The sequence below is a fragment of the Corvus brachyrhynchos genome, unplaced genomic scaffold (assembly GCF_000691975.1).
Source record: "Corvus brachyrhynchos isolate BGI_N302 unplaced genomic scaffold, ASM69197v1 scaffold152, whole genome shotgun sequence".
NCBI lineage: Eukaryota > Metazoa > Chordata > Aves > Passeriformes > Corvidae > Corvus > Corvus brachyrhynchos.
In genome coordinates, this window is record NW_008237447.1 from 6,481,624 (window position 1) to 6,498,720 (window position 17,097).

The window sequence follows — 17,097 nt, forward strand, 5'->3', positions numbered from 1 at the left end:
TTTAAAAAGTACATAGATATATACACACACACACAGGTATCTAACTTACATAGAAATCTATTTTTCTATTAGTATATTCAACTGATGGAAAAGATCAGCTGTGGTTGGGGGGGTGGGGGGAAGAAGAGGTACTATTCATGTCTACTGCTAAAATTAAAACTGTCCAAAAATAAATCAGAACTCATAGTGCCAGAAGGATTTGTTGGGTTATGGAGACCTGGGCTCTAATTCTTGTTTCCAGAGCTATTTCCATGTTGAGATTTTTAATGAAATAATGATTCAGCATCAAAACAAGAAAGAGTTCCAGAAAATGAGGACCAAACACCGCTCTGTTAGCTGAAAGGAGCCAAACTAATTTAAAACCCTTTTGCAGAAGAGACTCCCTTCCCCTGCTCACTAAAATTTTCTCCTTGTTGGTTCCAGACTAAATTAATCTTTCTTGAACACAGGGGGCCTGTTCCAGATTTCAGCTCTGCTTTACACTTCTGCTAGTCTGGCTTTTTGTTTCCTCAAGAGGAAGGTTTCTCTCCAAGACTTAATAGACATGAACCAAGGAGCCAGCAAAGCCCACCATGCTCTGCTTGTAATTCACCTTGCCAGTGCAACAGAGCAACTTTCCTGCCAAGTTTTCTCCCTCTTGGTATCAGCACATCATTCTGAAGGCTACTATCACTATTACAGTCCTAAAACATCTTTACTGTCTCCAATAAATTCACTGAATACCCATGTGCTCACAACAGCTACACATCACCTTTCTTCCCTCCACAGGAATCCATTATCTGGACAATTCACCCAGGCTGGGTTCGCCTGCGCAGCGGCTCCGGAACAAGATTTGTAGCGCCAAAAGAGCAGCAATATGGGACATAAATCTTGGATACAATGTCAAAGAACAAACTCTTAGCAGTAGGGATGCATTCCAGCATTGTGCGACAATTGAAATTTGAAAGTGAATGTTGCTCTCACCTTCCCCTCGGTAAGTCTGCATCATCTTTCTTCCACCGGACTGTGGGTGTGGGATCCCCCTGCACCTGGCATCGGAAATCCACTGCCTCCTCCTCCAGCACCACTTGGTTAATCGGTCGCCTGAGGAACGTGGGCCGCTCTTGAAAGAGACATTAAAATTCCACAGTGAGTCAGAGGCCTGAAATGAACACTTTTTGACTTTTCAGCATCTTGTCGCTTACCCATCCATCAAACAGAAAGGAGGCTGAGCTCCACAAATTCAGACAAGTGGAACTGATGATGTGCATAAAAAGCCAGGGAGAGGGCTGCCAGGCTGGAGAGGGCTGCCAGGCTGGAGAGGCAGGGGCCCTCCCATCCCGCCCTCCAGCAAGAGCCACCAGAAGGCAGCCTGTGCCAGGACTGACCGGCCACCTGCTGGACAGCGCAGAGGCCTCCGAGGCCATGCCCTTCCCTGGAAACGCTGCGGCTCTGCAGTGCTACACATATGGAGACTGGGCTGGGAGCTCCTGCTGCAGCAACGTATGAGCTGCCAATGGAGCCAGCGTGCCTTTAGCAGTGATCAATACCTTGGTGCTTCGGAGGAAAACTTAAACTCCGTGTTAAGCATCTCAGGCAGTGCGAACTGTCGTACACAGGACAGAACTTCCCTGGTCCCCATCGCCAACTTCACCATGGAAAACCAAATTAAGGGCTGAGTAATAACTTCTGTTTACCCTTGTTATGTTAGGCTGCACAGCTACAAATAGTATTAATCACCATAATGTTGTACAGGCCTGCTTAAAATCCAGACGCAGAGCCACAATCTGATCTCAGTTATACTGGTACAAAATCCAAGTACCGGTAATTGCATTTGAAAGGATGTCACTGGGGTTAGCTTCCAAGTTGCCTTTGGACTGCACAAATTTTGTTCTGTCCTCTCAGCCACACCACACTTTTATTGCCATAAATTATTTATGCTAGTCAAACCATTGTAAGACTGGGTTTATAAGGAACAGTATTTCCACTCAAGACAGGAATTTATCATAAAGACATTTAAAACTGGTTACATACTATGTTTCACATTTCACTCTCAGCAAGTTAAGGGATTTGATGTCACTTAAAAAAAATTTCTCAAAATCCACACAGATGCAAGCAATACCAGATTCTGACTCAGGCAGTTTGTCTTGATAACTACAGAGCTAATTTTATATGTTTGTTATGAATGATTATTACATGCAAATATTTTTTAAGAAAAAGTTAGAAGAACATTAACAAGGTTGCAAAATCAAGCAGGCCACACTTACTGACAGAATTAAGGCTGCCTGAATGTCTTTTAATCACTTCCTTTCTGGTTTTGATGCCTTATGGGACTGGTTGCAATTATATGATCACACATTATTTTTTCCCAAAACATCTCCAGATTGTTGGTATTCATTTAAAAAGCAGGTGTTTAATATTTTGCTGTAGTTGTATCATTTAGAGGGTGCCCCCCAGTCTTACTACTCAAACGTCACTTCAAAGACAGAATTATTAATTTCCTCATGACCTCAATTACACCTATCTTAATGCTTTATAATCAACTCACTTATTTTCATAGTTCCTCTCTGAGGTACGATAGAGATCTTAGAAAGCAAGGTAAAAAGTACCTGCTAAATTTTGATGCTCAACCTGAGCCACAAAACTGGCAATTTTTTTTTGGGGGGGGGAGGGAGGGGATGTGTTGGGTGGAAATTAAGCATTAATTTTGTGTGTTCAAAGTTCAGCTTCCATTAATTCAACTGCAGACACAAAAAAGTGTTCACCACTTTTACAAATCAAAATATCAGTCAGAAAATGAGGAACACAAAACCACCTGTTAGTAATTATGTAAATGAGTGACAGCATCACACAGGAATTCCATATTAGCAGGGAAACCTATTGGCAGGGGAAAACATATTTTGTCAGCAGAAGAATAGACATGCTCAAGTATCTATAGCACTTCTCCAGATGCTAGAGATAAAAGCATGTCCAACGGGCACAGATTCTTCTCCCCAAGCCATTGCTTTTGTCCTATTCCTATTCCTGCCCCGGATCTGCAGATTCCAGCAATGTTTGGGCAAGTAAATTAATTTCTAGCCTCTCCGCACACACTGAAATTTTTATAATTTCCTGTTTTAAGTGTGTGTACAAGCCATATCCAGCTGCTGACTGTTTCCTTGTCAACTTGTCCTTTTTAGCCCAGAAATACCACTTTTCACACCTGGAACCCAGAAAGTTCACATGTCCAGTTCCTCTTCCAACTATCCCTGCCTCTTCCTTCTTCCTACCTCACAGCAAACGGACTCTTCTGCCCTGAGCGTTTGGTCTACACTTGAACTGGAGCTCCTTTTCCCCAGGTCGCCCAAATAGAGCCTATCCACAAACTTAACACAAGAAATTCAGCTGAAGTACCCAAGGACCCTCCCAGGAGAGTGACAGCAGCAGGAACACCGTGCAGATACAGGAAAATGCTGCCCAGATCTGCATTCGTGGGTTCTCTGGTGTATGAATTAATGACTCTATTACTTTTTTTCTTAGACAGGTGTATATTTGGCTAAATTTAGTGAAAATCCTCTGGACAAGACAAAAAAAAAAGTACACCTCTGGCACAGGTTAGCTACTTCCCAACATATTTTAAGTGCCTGATACTCAGTATGAGGCACCTGCACTTCTCAGGACAAAAAGCTTCCTCCATTTTGCTCCTTCCAATCCTTGCCCATTTCACTCCAAACTGCAAGAACTTCAACATTCTTAGAGAAGAGTGAATTATTTTGTCAATTTCATTTTCTCAATTAAAATCAGTTTTCCAGTCAGGCATGAAAAGTTTTTGATAAGGCCATTTTAATTTGATAAACTTATTAAAACTGGACAAAACAAAACAAAAAAAACCCACAATTATTTTTTAGTCTTAATGCTAAGCAATGTACTTGGCCCATCTGTAACTATGTGAATCTGGAAGGGAGTATTTTAATGACACTGTCTGCAAGTTGCAACAGCATCTTTTTCACTCACAACTTTCTCCTAAGAAGAGCTGACACCAACTCCTGCTCTGAGCTCACACAAAATTCCCTCTTCATTTTGGCATTTTTTTCAAGACATGATCCTAAAGAAAGAAATTCAGATCCAGATTAGCATTCTAACCGGTGATTTAGAGGCCCTGGTTCAGCCCCATTGAATTTAAATAACTCTGTGGGTGTCTGTACACTGGCTTGGTCCGCATACAAAAATCATTTTAGACCATGTTTGCAAAAGCTGCATGTAAACAGCTAAGAAATTAGCATGTGCAGACTTATGAAATTGCTACTTGTGGCTGTAAATTCTCCCATACAGGAGATGAGAAAATAAATTCCTGTCTCATTTTGAGGAGAAGCCAGCTGAGGGGAAAGTAAATGGCCCTGAGGTCATTAGGTAAATCACTGGATTCCACATCAAGGCAATTTAGGAGAAGACACACGTATTTGTTTCATATCAGCTTCTAAAACTGTGTGTTTTCAAAAACATTTCCAAAGTTGCTAGAAAATAACTAACTGCATAAGGACAGAGCCCTGTTAGCAAGAACATGCAAATACCAACAACCACTGGTTCCATTTTTCCATCATCTCTGCATTTTGCACAGTGTGAATCAGGAAAGAACAAGTTACCTCTCATGTTGTTTCCTGTATTTGTATCAGTCAGAAAACCCCTTGAATATGTCCAATAGCTAATTATACAGCTATAAAGTGATCAGAGTGAATGCCATTGCCAATGCAATTAACATTCTTTATGTGAGATTAACTGGATTTGAGTCACCTGCATAACTTGCTTACAATGTTAATCTCTCAGGAGACAGAGCACTGCTTGCCCAAGCATGCTAAATAAAGAAGGTTTCTTCACACAGCCAGGTCAAATTTAGTTTCAGAGCTAATCTTGAGGGGAAAAAAAAATCTTTTTCATATTTTTTCTTCTGAAATGGTTTGCCCATAAATAAAGCCTTGCGATATAATTAAACATTGTTACTCTGTCAACAGCATCCAGAACACAATATATTTGAGAAATAACAAGAAAAGGTGATAAATTAAAATCATAGGCATATATAAAAATTTTAATATAGCTATTTTATAAGCTTTCACTGAGTAAATAAAGTACCCACTTCCCAGACTTTCTCTGATGAATATTAAAAATCTTTGAAGAGAACTATAAAATAGGTCATGGTTATATGTCATGTCAACCAGTCATGCTATTACTAGGGTGACCTTTATAACTTCAGAATAAACTTTGCTTGCAGTTATAAAAGGGGATTGTTAAGGCAATCTGGATACACACCTACAATCTGTTGCAGTGCTTGAGGTATGTGCTGTAAGGAAACCTACAGACCTTAGCCAGAAACAGCAAAATGCTTTCCTTGCTTTGGGTGATGACACAAGTTAACCTCAGAACTCAATTTTTCCCATATTTAACAATTGGTTTGAGTATCACAGTCAATTAGAGAGACTCAGATGACCTTCAGATGTATTACTGCCCTTTCTCTGTTCCTCAAAAAGTTAGACAGCCATACATGGGGCCTCAATCTAATTAAAATGATCCTAACTACCTTAATATATTTTCTCTGCTGAGGCAACTGCTAGAGTGAAGGATTTGATGGTCCCCATAATGTAGAGTCTCAATCTGATTTAGAATTATTCTTGTTTTCTCTGTCTTTGATGGAGAGAAGACATCATTTTTCTAAAATGTTTTTGTGTTCTAAAAAGAGCATTAAAACACAAATTAAAAGGCTTTGGGGAGGATTTAATAGCAAATAGTTACAAATAAAAGCTTTTTTCACTTCAGCATTCTGATTCAAAAGGAAAAAAAAGAAACATTAGATGGTTGCAAGTAAGTTTCACTTCAGAACGCTGTCAGTAGCATAGATATTTCATTAAATGCAACATGCTCTGAATGAAGTAAACCTCTCTGCCAAAAAAGAACATGTGGAAGAAGACAGGATATTACAATCTCACTAAATTTACCTATGTTGGCCAAATAAATGAAAGTAAAATTGCAAAAGCAGGCCATTTTATATTTAAAGACATTCTTCCACTGCATCTTTTTAGGCACTTTTCCCTTTTTCATCTGAGAAATAAGCACTTGTGTAGACATTGCAAACTCCTACACTCTAAGCAGCACCCAAGGCGTGATGAGCTTGCACAGTAAAGCCACGGAACACCAGTAAGAGGCAACTGCAGCGAAATGAATGTTATCAGTTGCTAGTGCTTTTCTCCTTTTATCTACATCTACAGCCATGTTAATTACAGTTTTTACTAACTGTTACATACAAACTTTGGGGACCAAATCAGACACTTTTTCAGAGCTGTATCATTATCCTATTACAACTTCTTGGTATCTGTGGACAACAAATATTCTAAAGCTGACCTGGCTTTTTGCAAACTGCCACAAATAGACTGCAAGTGGAAAATACAGGGATTTGAAGAAAACCAGGAGGAGCTTTGATCTGAAGGACAAAATACACACTGCTGATTCCTCTGTCTTGACCTATGAATGTATGCCTGGTTTTGGTAGATTTTTCCATGTGACTGGGAAAGCTTTCCAGGATACAATTGGTCAGGACTCCGCTAAGGCCTTCTACATAGGCAGAGCTCAAGAAAGTAAAATGGGGCACAATGTCTTCATTAAAGGGATTTTGAGGATTTTTTTCCTCTAACACCATGTCATCACAGTATACTCTTCCTGAAACTAGGGTGTCTCTTTCAGCCTGACAATATCTACAGAACATCAAACACAGATACTTCCTCAAGCATCGGACAAAAATACCTCTTCATCCCACAGGACCTTATTAGCTGAAAAAAGGTTCAGATACCAAAGCTCAAATCAAAGATTAATCCAAAACAATCTTTAATATGTCCAAATTGACATATCTTTTTAAAGACATTTTTGTACTCTTCTTATGCTTTATATTCTTTTGAGGCTCTTCTAAATATATCTTTTTCCATTGCTTGATGCCAGTCTCTTGAAGTTGATATACTAAGGCTTTCATTGATTTCACTGAGCTTTAGAATCAATATACAAGATATACCTTTGTACATTCTCTTCAAACATACTATTTTAAGTGCTAAGGAAAATACAAGAGTCTGAAACAGTTAAAAAACCTTGAAAACTTATCTCAGAATGGTGAAGTAGCATGACAAAATGATAAAGGTTACCTTAAGGAGCAATTCCTTCTTTATTTAATTTCTGGCTCCATATTATGTATTTACAAACAAAGCTCTCTTACAAATTGGAATTAAACTGTTTCTGTTTTGCATCTTGCTTTAATTCTGTTCAGCCAAGGGCTATGAGCCCAAACACAAGCAATGCAGCCTAATTTGTATCACTTACACTTTGGAAATTGGCCTTTAGAATAGTGTGCACACAATAATCAAGTCCCATGCTGCCTCTTTTTGTGAACTTTAGGACTGAGGTTATTAACTTTCTTTAAAGGCCAACTTAAGACTCTGTGACATAGCCTTTCTGCTTTACTCCAAGATTACACCTTGGAGCCTCACAAAGGCAAAAACTAGCAGCAATGCCTGAAAAAGAGGCCTAACAAATTGTAGTGCATCTTTGCCACTATTCCAAACACAATTTTGGATAGCACTCTTATATGATCTTTATGGTATTTTACTGTGAAAGTTTGCCAATTTTTTGCTAATGGAAGAATCATGATTTGGGAACAAAAGTAATGCAATCTGCATTGACACTACCACTATACTGTTAGTAGTGCCTAGTGCCTAAATGTTGAAAACAGTATTTCCAATGCAGATAAGCTTGGAAAAGAAAGGTGAAAGTTCTACATGTACTATTCATAACTATCTCTCAGTAGTAAAGGTTATTGAATGGGTACCCAGCCAAGTGGACATATTCTGTACATGGGAAAAATTTATTTTCTCCCCCTACCACTTCCCAAGGTTCTTATGGCCCATTTTATTATATTGTTTTTAAACTCAGGAAAAGGTGTAATCTTTCAGGCTAAGCTTCCATGGTGTTCCCCTTGGGCCACCAGGTCCCACCACACTGACTCAGTTTTTCCAGAGGCAATGCCTCAAGCTAGATTTACTGTACAGGGAGCCAGAGATCTGTCACAAGTCACATGCAGAAGTTAACTTTGGGTATTACAGAATAACTTGCAAAGCCAAAAGTAACAAGTAGCTGCTTTCTGGAAAGGTTTGAGAACTAGTATGAAACAGTTCCTATGAAACTCCTATGAAACATAGAGTGTTTACTAAGGCTCCCTTCACACAGTGGAAAGGGTTTGGAGAGCTGTTATTTGGGAAAGGAATGAAGACATGACTAATCAGCTAATTAATACACATTCCTTTCCCGAATCAGCACCAGCTATAGACTTGCCAGTCACCTAATAAAAATCTCTTTCAGTCAAGGTCTCATTATTTTTATTGTCAAGTCCATTTTCAAGTATGTTCAAAGCAGTTAAAGTCTGGCACATTAATTGCATAGGAGTATTTTTAGCATATTTTTCCTCAACATTTGCAATATTCCCATGTTCCTCGGACCTGTGAGTCATATTAGGGGAAGGCTGTGGACCTAACGTGTGATCCTAGTGGTTTTGCCTGTGTTCAGTGAAGCCAATTCGAACACGCAGAGCCAATCTGACATTTCCCAGAGTCGCTGGATTTATTGGATTTATTGTGCATGCTTAGAGTGATTGGACTGTCCAGTAGATGCTTTGCCTCCTGGAAACACCATGGATAACACTCTCCAGTCACTGGGCACATCCCTGCTCACACAAGGGCTGCTGGGCTGCTGCCTGGAGTCCAGGAATGGAATACAACTGCTGGAAAGCACAGGCAAGTCCCCTCCTTTTGTATGGAGCAGACCAGGATTACCCTGGACACGATGTTACAGAGAGCCCAGTGCACCAACACAGAGCTGCAGGGCCAGGAGGCAACCAGGAAATGGGCACAGGACAGCCAAACCATCTCGTGAGACAGCAGATCATAACCTGAGCACCTGCTTCCTGCACGCTCCTCTTGCACAGCAAAAAGGAAGGTGGGAAGGTATCTGGGAACACCCAGATAGAAGGGGAATTGTAGATAGGAAGATACCAAGACAGGGAATTTTAAATACAATTTTCTTTAGGCAGTCTAACACAATTAAGAAGAATTAAAATATCTAATTTCATTTATTGCTGATTTTGTTCAGTATTCACCAAATAGTTTTAGATTGTATTTTGCAAGTTGATTGCTATGATTATACCCTGTAAAAAAATCGGAATATTGTAATTGGCTATGTATTATTTTACATATCAAGACAAAACTAATATGGTTCATAGCTCTGCAGGATATGAAATTACATGCACATTTCAGTTTTCATTCCTACAGTTCAATGCTTTTTAACAAATTATTTTCTTAAGGATTTCTTAAGGCTTTGTAGTTTAGGACTGCAATCTGCTTGCTATCCACAGGGAGTATTACCAGAGATTAGCAGTACTTAAACTGATGAAGGAGATATGTCATGTCTCTTTTGCATCTGTATAAAGCTACAACTTTAACAGATTGGCTGCAAAGGGCATAATAAATTGATAGAGATTCTTTCTCTGGCTTTTTTTTTTTTAAGGTATAATAGTTCTGTCTTTAAAAGCCACATGTTTCCATGAATCCACAACAAACAAGTTGGAGTGGAAACCTTTACAGTCTTGTAAAGCTGGAAAGCAGCATATCCTCAGAAATTGATGGATCTTGTCTAGCAAAAATCCTTCCCTGCCTTTGGTGAATCCCATAATATATATATATATTCTTTTAAAGTGGATAAACAAATGTTGAATTGCACATACATGCAAACACAGAAATGGCAATAAGGACTGGGTTTTCCAGTGCACAGTATTAGGCAGAGGTGAAAAAATCAGGAGCATGTGCTTCACAAAGGACCTTAGGATTTCTATTAAAAGTCTCTCTGGGGTTACAAACGGTCTAGTTTGGAATTTCAGTACTGTATCAAGGATATCAAAGGGGTGCCACAGGAGGGAATATTAACACTATTTCTCTTTCTCTTTTGTCAGCATGGACATGTTTTCCTTAGCAGCAAGGGTTTTTTCCTTATTGATCTTCCTTTGTTTGCTCAGAAACTCTCGACTAATTCCTACAAACCCATGACTGTAGGATGCACCACAGCATGATTTTGTGGCTTTGCTTCTTATCCAGTTGTTAGCAGGATGGATCCAGCTTTAGGTTTGGTTATTACTCTGTTCTTGCTCTGGACCCTAACCATGGGGCAAGTGCTCCTAACAATTAACTCCTCGCCCTGCCCATCAGGTCTAGAAGCTCTTTCACACAGGAAACTTACTCAGTTTCGATTCATTCGGCAGCACCAAAAATCTAAATGGTGTTCTGGTTTACAGGATGGAAAGCTGTTTCAGGTCCTCTAAAAAAAGAATGACGAAAGTTATCTCTATATATTCAAAACTTTGATTTTGGAATTGTCTCCAATGACTTTTTACTGATCAAGTGAGGTTTTTTGTGCTTTCCTACAAAGGTTTGATTTCACAACCCCTTGGGAATATAGAATTATTTAAATAGGCAATTCTGGTCTTAATCCCTGGTAAGCGGGCATTGTCAACTGCATTAGAAGTAGCTTAATTACATTTGGCCATTCTGTGAGGGAGAGCATCGTCCTGCATTACCATCTCTGGTTATGCACATCACTGTGGGCCTCCAGTTAGGCTGAAACTATGTGCTTAGAAGGAAAACGCTGAGCCATCACAGCTCCATCATTATAAACTGCAGCTTTTAAAACCTGGTCTCCTCCTGAATCTGTGAAATGCATCTTGAGCAGTACTGCTGTGTTTTGTTAACCTTGCTTTATCTCATGTTTTGATGAGCCACCCAGGGTAATTCAGCCTATGACATTTGTAGGGGAAAAGCAATAAAAGCAGGGGTCTCTTTACCAAAGACAGTCAGCTCTGCAGGGTCGCTGTCACGCTCCCCCACCATGTTGGTCCCAACACAGGTGTACATTCCTGCATCACTTTTTCTGGTGTTGGAGATCATCAGCTTCCCACCACGGATCTGTTTCAAAACAAGGAACATATTTTTAACTTCAGGTAAACAAAATACATCAGAAAAGGTGCTACCTTCTCAGGCAACAAGTTCCACAACCAAGGCATCCTAAAGTTTTGTCTGTAAATATATGTATAGCTTTAAAATTATATACTTATATATTTAAGTATCTTTAAATACTGTTCTAGAATACATTTTTATCCCATTGACTAATTTCAACTCGCAACTAATTTCAATTGTATTTCATTTTGCTCCTTTGGCTTTCATTAGATCCTTTACATTTCCAAGGTTACACTTCTTGCTGCCTCTTGGCAGCACAGAGTACTTTTATTTTTTGCATGGCGATATGTAAAGCACTCTTGACATCTTTAGTGAAAGAAAGTTAGTTTTATTAGTTTTATTTTGTTAATTTTATTTTACTGGTGTCTGAACAGTTTCCTTGATCACTAATGAAGACAGGTTTTCTCTTTTTGTTGAGGCAAACAAACTGAATCTGTCCCAAACTGGGAATTCACCTGACACTTAAATATTTTCTTGGCTATAAAGGGTACTTACACAGTGGAAGACCGCGGTACTTGAAAGAAGTAAAGTAAAAATCTGTGGCTAGTGAAGTCACAGTGTCAAACGTTAGACAATGGGGTGCTCTCGAATAAGCTGGGAATTTAGCCAAACAAACTTGAGGGTCAGGGAATGATAGCCAGTTCTCTGCCACTCTTCACTCTTCTACTCTTGAGTAGACCCTAGCACAGACAAGCAGCAACAATTCTGATTCTTTGGCTTGGAATAATTTCTTAGGCATCCAGAGCCACTAACAAGTTTCCTGATAGCACTTCCATGTTGAATAAGGTCAGCACTGAATCATTCCATACAACATAAAACTTTATTGAAGAAATATAAATTATGAAAAGCTAAGCATTTAAAAATTAGGAATGAAACATGTTCTCACCCACTTAATTTGTCCCATTTGCTTGCACAGATCATGATTTATCTCTAATCACTTGGTAAGTTAAATATTTCTGCTGGATCCTTTTTCATTCAGTACAAGAAATGAACGGCCACAGAATTCAACCAGTGTTACTCATTTGCTTAACATTTTTTCCTTTTCAGGAACCATAATTCTTTAGAGCATGACTTCAGCCTTCATTTAGATACATCCAAATTGCTGCAATAACTAAAACATTACCAGTATCATTCTAAGCTATTGGGCTTTTTTTCCCCAGGGATTATTTGTGCATCTCATAGATATAACTGAATTTCCTTATAAAACACCTCCCTGATATTCTCAGTTTAGAGAACTGAGATGTAGAAAAAGTAAGACCAAACTGGTCAAAGACCTTCCATGACCAAATCTCCAGCTCTAATGGATGTCCATTAGACTGGATCTACAAACCAACCCTCAAAGAAGTTCAAGCTGGAGACCCAGACAAGGAGCAATAAACAGCCTTCCCCCTCATCTGGGAAAGCTCGGAGACGCAAACTGCCAAGAACAACGACGAGTCTCTGTGGGAATGAAGGCTATAAAGCTGTGTAAGCTCTGCTGCACTCAGCTGTGGACCCCGTGTCTACAGACAAAAAACCACCTGAGTTGTACTCACACTGATCCGCTCCTCCCTGTCATCAATACGGACTTTGTCCTTCTTCCAGTAGATGGTAGGCTCAGGGTGCCCTCGAGGTGGCTGGCACTCCAGTATTGCAGGCTCTCCAGCTGCCACCACCACATCTGTAGGGTTTTGGCGGAAGTCATCCCGTAGCACTACAGCGATAAATGAGGGAGAGAGGAAAAAAATTAATAGAAGTAATGACATTGGAAGTGGAGGGAAAAAAAAGGTAGAAACACATAATATTGACCAAAAAAGTCTCAAACATCATTAGGTGATGACTTTGCATCTTATATTGACTGTAAAAGATGTCATAAATGAAGCTGGGCAGATATGCCCTTTTGTCCAGTGGAGGCAGATTTCACATACATGGCTTTTGTTTTCCCTTTTTTTTTTTCTTTGCAGATAAGAACACTGCTCTGTATTTAACTTAGAAAGACTTGTAGCACCCGTTACTCCTCTTAACCTTGACAGGGTCTCTTTCCAGCATTGCAAAAGTAGCATTGCAGGTTGGATGTTAAGCTCTTTTCATGACAGAAAACAACCTGCTCAATATCTGCCTTGCCTGGGTCTCCAACTCCAGCACAACCTAGGTAAAGAACTAATACTGAATTGCAGAGTTACAACTTGATTAAGGCCATTGCCATTATTACTGCTATTATTGTAATTTTGGCACATACATGCCAAAATGGTCACCAGTTCTGAAAGGTGGCAGAGAAATAAAACTGATAGTAATGTACTTCCAGCATATTTATTGCTTCCTTCTCTATTTTTAGTTCTAATATTTTTGCCACCTTGACTAGCCCTGTACCACTACACTGAAAAAAAAGAGCATTTAAATCACCAAGCTGTTTGAGAACTAAATTAGGCAACACAGGCCAGCTTCTTATGTAAATCAAGCTTCTGGAAAGGATTAGGTCCAACTAGCTGGCTTCAGTGTGTTAGAATGATATCCACTTCATCCTTATTCTTCCATGTGTGTCCTAGTCTCTAGGTTAATTGACATTCTTATAAACATAAAACTGAAAATAGCTCTAGATGAGCTACCGAAATAGAATTTAGGGCACTGCCCCTCCTTGAATTTCAGCTACGCATGGCTTTCATTACAGCTTTAAAACAGTTCTCGCCCTTAATGGAACCAGGGCCCTCTGAGAAATTAGAAAACACTGTATCCTAGTGAAGGGGCAAGTCAGGAAGAGTTCAGCAGAAATTGCTCAGTCTCATTTCATAAGCAGAGATAATTTACTGCTTTCAATGTTAATAAAACGTGCCCCATTTTAACATTTGGAACTGAGTATTTTTCTCTTCTGTAATAAGCCAGAAGAAAAATATGATTAATACATAGAAGAATTGGTCTCTGAATAGTCTGAGGTGAGTGGGCTGTACATATGTGGCACTCAAAATGACATGGAGGTAACTTTTATTGTTCTCCATTTTGGAATACACAGGTAGATCCCAGAGGAAGGAAGGAATTAATTGGAAGTTAATTCCTTTTCTAACACACACACACACACAAAAGAAGTGACTATTTAGGTCTTGCTCTTGAAGCATAAAATAAAAGTGACAGGAGGCAGCTGGCAACAAATGCAGCTCTGGCAAGAACCCATAGTCTTCTTAGGTGACACACCCAATAGATAACAAAAAACTCAATCCCAAAATATTTCTGAATAATACAAACCCCTCATACACTTCTGATTCACAATAATCAAATTGGCAGAAATGGAATTTATAGAACTTCAAGATCAAATGGAAGAAATAACCTAGGCAATGCAGAGCACAGAATTAGTAGGATGAAGATCATGGGCTGCTGCTATTTGGCAGTACAACACTTTGCAAAGCCAAGAAAGTCAATACCATGGGAATGTCAGAGAAAGAACCAGAAAAAAGGTCTTAAAAAAATCATGGTTTTTAGGAAAGTATCTTCCTATGTCTGTGATCCCCATGATACACAGGAAGCAACAGTAATTCTAGACAATGCTATGCCCACTTTTGTATAACTGGCAAATAGATAATAATTCACTTCTTCCATTATTATTAGACACAAAATAAATATTATTTTTATTGGCTTGATTCTACTTGCAATTACAGAATTTCAGTGCAAATCCATTAGTGGAAAATCCCCAGAAAATCAGCAGATCCCACCACATAATGGCTTTATATTCCTGACTCCTAACTCCTGGCAGCAATATTAAGGAAAGCATTTTCCTTGAACATTTCACACTGCTATATGAACCTGACAAACACAGTTTCTTGGAGTGATACACAGTAAATTACATTAAATTTCTCTGAATCATCCCAGCAACTGTGTAAGGTTCCAATCAGCCTCAGAATATGAGGCTAAGAGGTGATTTGATTTTATCACGTTCCTTTACCTAAAGTCTCACTGCAAAACTGGCTTGAATAGAAGACAAAATTGGTGCTACAGACTTTGCTTAATCTTGCTCTGCACCTCAGCACATATGTGAATCTTGAATAGATATATCTCACCATTTCCATCTAAAGCATTCTGTGTTTTAGAGGGAAAAAATGGTTGGAGAAAAAAGAAATAGGGGAAAAATAAAGTAGTGACAGAAAAGCAAAGATAAGAGAAAAATGTGTGAAACAGAAATTAAAATGAGAGAGTAACTCAGAGGGGAAGAGGGGGAAACACTAACTTTGGGGAGCCAAAAAGGAAAAATCCAGGTAAAGGAAGGGAAGAAAAGAATAAAAGCAGAGAGAAAAACAAGGTAAAGAGCAAAGGGTACAGGCTGCCATTCCTGTGATTCAGTATTTTAATGCAATCTAACAACAATGAAATAAAGCATAGACATTAATCTGATCAGCCCAGCCACCCCAGAACATCCAAGTATCACCCTGGGAGAGAGGGAGCAGGGAAGAGGAGGCCAGAGCATGAGCTGGCGAGCTTGGCTTTCCTCCTGGAGTGGGCACAGGAAGCCACAGAAGGAAGGAGCATCAACTGGAAGTTGAGTTCACACATATTAGCACAGTAAATGGAAAAGTTGCAGCACAGCTTAGTGCACTCACCATATCTAATGGTACAGTCATCTGTGAAAACAGAAAAATGATTGAGAGCTGCAGAATATTCCTCAGCCAATTATCCACAATTGCTGGGTACTTCCAAATAACTATTAGCATGCCTGAGCAGACCACCCTCTCCACACCCAGGCAAAAGGCTTTTGTTCACGTGAGAAGCCAGCCATCCTCAGGGCCCTTTTGGCAGGGCACAAATACTAATGTTTTAAAAATTTAACACCAGCAGAAAAATGTTGTCACCAGCCTCCTCTTCCTCATCCTGTGTTCTTGCTTTGCTTTATTCCAATTTTGCACACAGCTCCCTTGGTGCTTGCATGGGTGTTCCCCTACATTCTTGAGTGTTACCTTACATTCTTTACTGTGAGGATGGTGAGGCACTGACACAGATTGCCCAGAGAAACTGTGGCTGCCCAGTCCCTGGAAGTGCTCAAGGCCAGTCTGGGTGGAACTCTGAGCAATCTGGTCTAGTGAAAGGTGTCCCTACCTATGGGTCACTGGATGATCTTTAAGTCTCTTCCAAGCTAAACCTTTCTGTGATGTTATGATTAAACAAGGGTGCCAAAGAGGAAGATTCCCCACCCTGCCTGTCCACCCTGGGACTGCAGCGCAGCTGGCCCCAGGGGCTGCTCCCCCCAAGCACAAACACCCTCACTTTCCAAAAGGCAAAGCCTTGCAAGGGCAAAAGCTTCTGGATGGCTGGGCCTTGCTGTCTGAAAAGGCACCGAGGGACTGGAGAGCTACAAAGAACAGCTGAAGTGCACACACAGCCTACAGTGGTGCTGCGGACAATGCTGATGCTGCTCCAACAAGATAGATGTCTGTGAGCAGTCACGGCAGTCTTTAAGGCCCCGTAGTGCCATTTGCAGGTAGCCAGGAGTGTAACCAGGGAAAGGGAGCACATCCAGCCGCGGCAGTTTATCCGCAGGATAAACACGTGGAGCACGCACCTGCCAGAGCGAGGGATGAGGGGGAAAGGAGCAAAAAGGAGCCCCTGCTCCCAAGGCAGCTGCTAACCAGCACCTGCCAGCTTAGGCCCAAATCCAGGCCCCGGTCAAACTGATGCTCATAAACTCAGGGAATTACATGGAAACCGAATTAATTTCCTCGGCTGAGGTTCCAGCAATTTTTTTAAAGGAAGTGGAGATAAACTACAATGTTTATGGGGTAGGAGGGAAGGTGGTGGGGTCAAAATTATTCTAGGCTAGATATCCATGCCCTAATCCTTCTTTCCAGCTTTCAGGCCCTTAGAAAGAAAACATTTTTATAGGATTTACATTTACATGATGATTACAAATAACCATCTGTCTGCTTCCACTTTTTCAATCTGGTCCATGTCCCATGAGCCCCCAGCCTGTGGTCGGAGCAGCTAAGCTGGAAGGAAGAAGTGGATGCCCGTCAGGAGGCTTTGGGATAATTGCATTCTTCTCCCACCAGCACTTGTCTCTCTACCTCCTCCCCCCTGTGTGCATGGCAAACGTCTG

General features: G+C 40.2%; 1 protein-coding gene across 12 annotated transcripts in view; it reads right to left on the minus strand.

The window, feature by feature from the left end:
- ROBO2 (roundabout guidance receptor 2) overlaps positions 1-17,097 on the minus strand; it is a 1,044,784-nt gene that overhangs the window by 137,716 nt on the left and 889,971 nt on the right. For all 12 annotated transcript variants that reach the window (XM_017731509.1, XM_017731508.1, XM_017731515.1 and 9 more), the window contains 3 exons: positions 12,581-12,738; positions 10,874-10,994; positions 964-1,102 (listed from right to left, as the gene is read on the minus strand). In XM_017731509.1, coding sequence (XP_017586998.1) covers positions 964-1,102; positions 10,874-10,994; positions 12,581-12,738 — 418 coding nt within the window. The remainder of the gene's footprint in view (positions 1-963; positions 1,103-10,873; positions 10,995-12,580; positions 12,739-17,097) is intronic.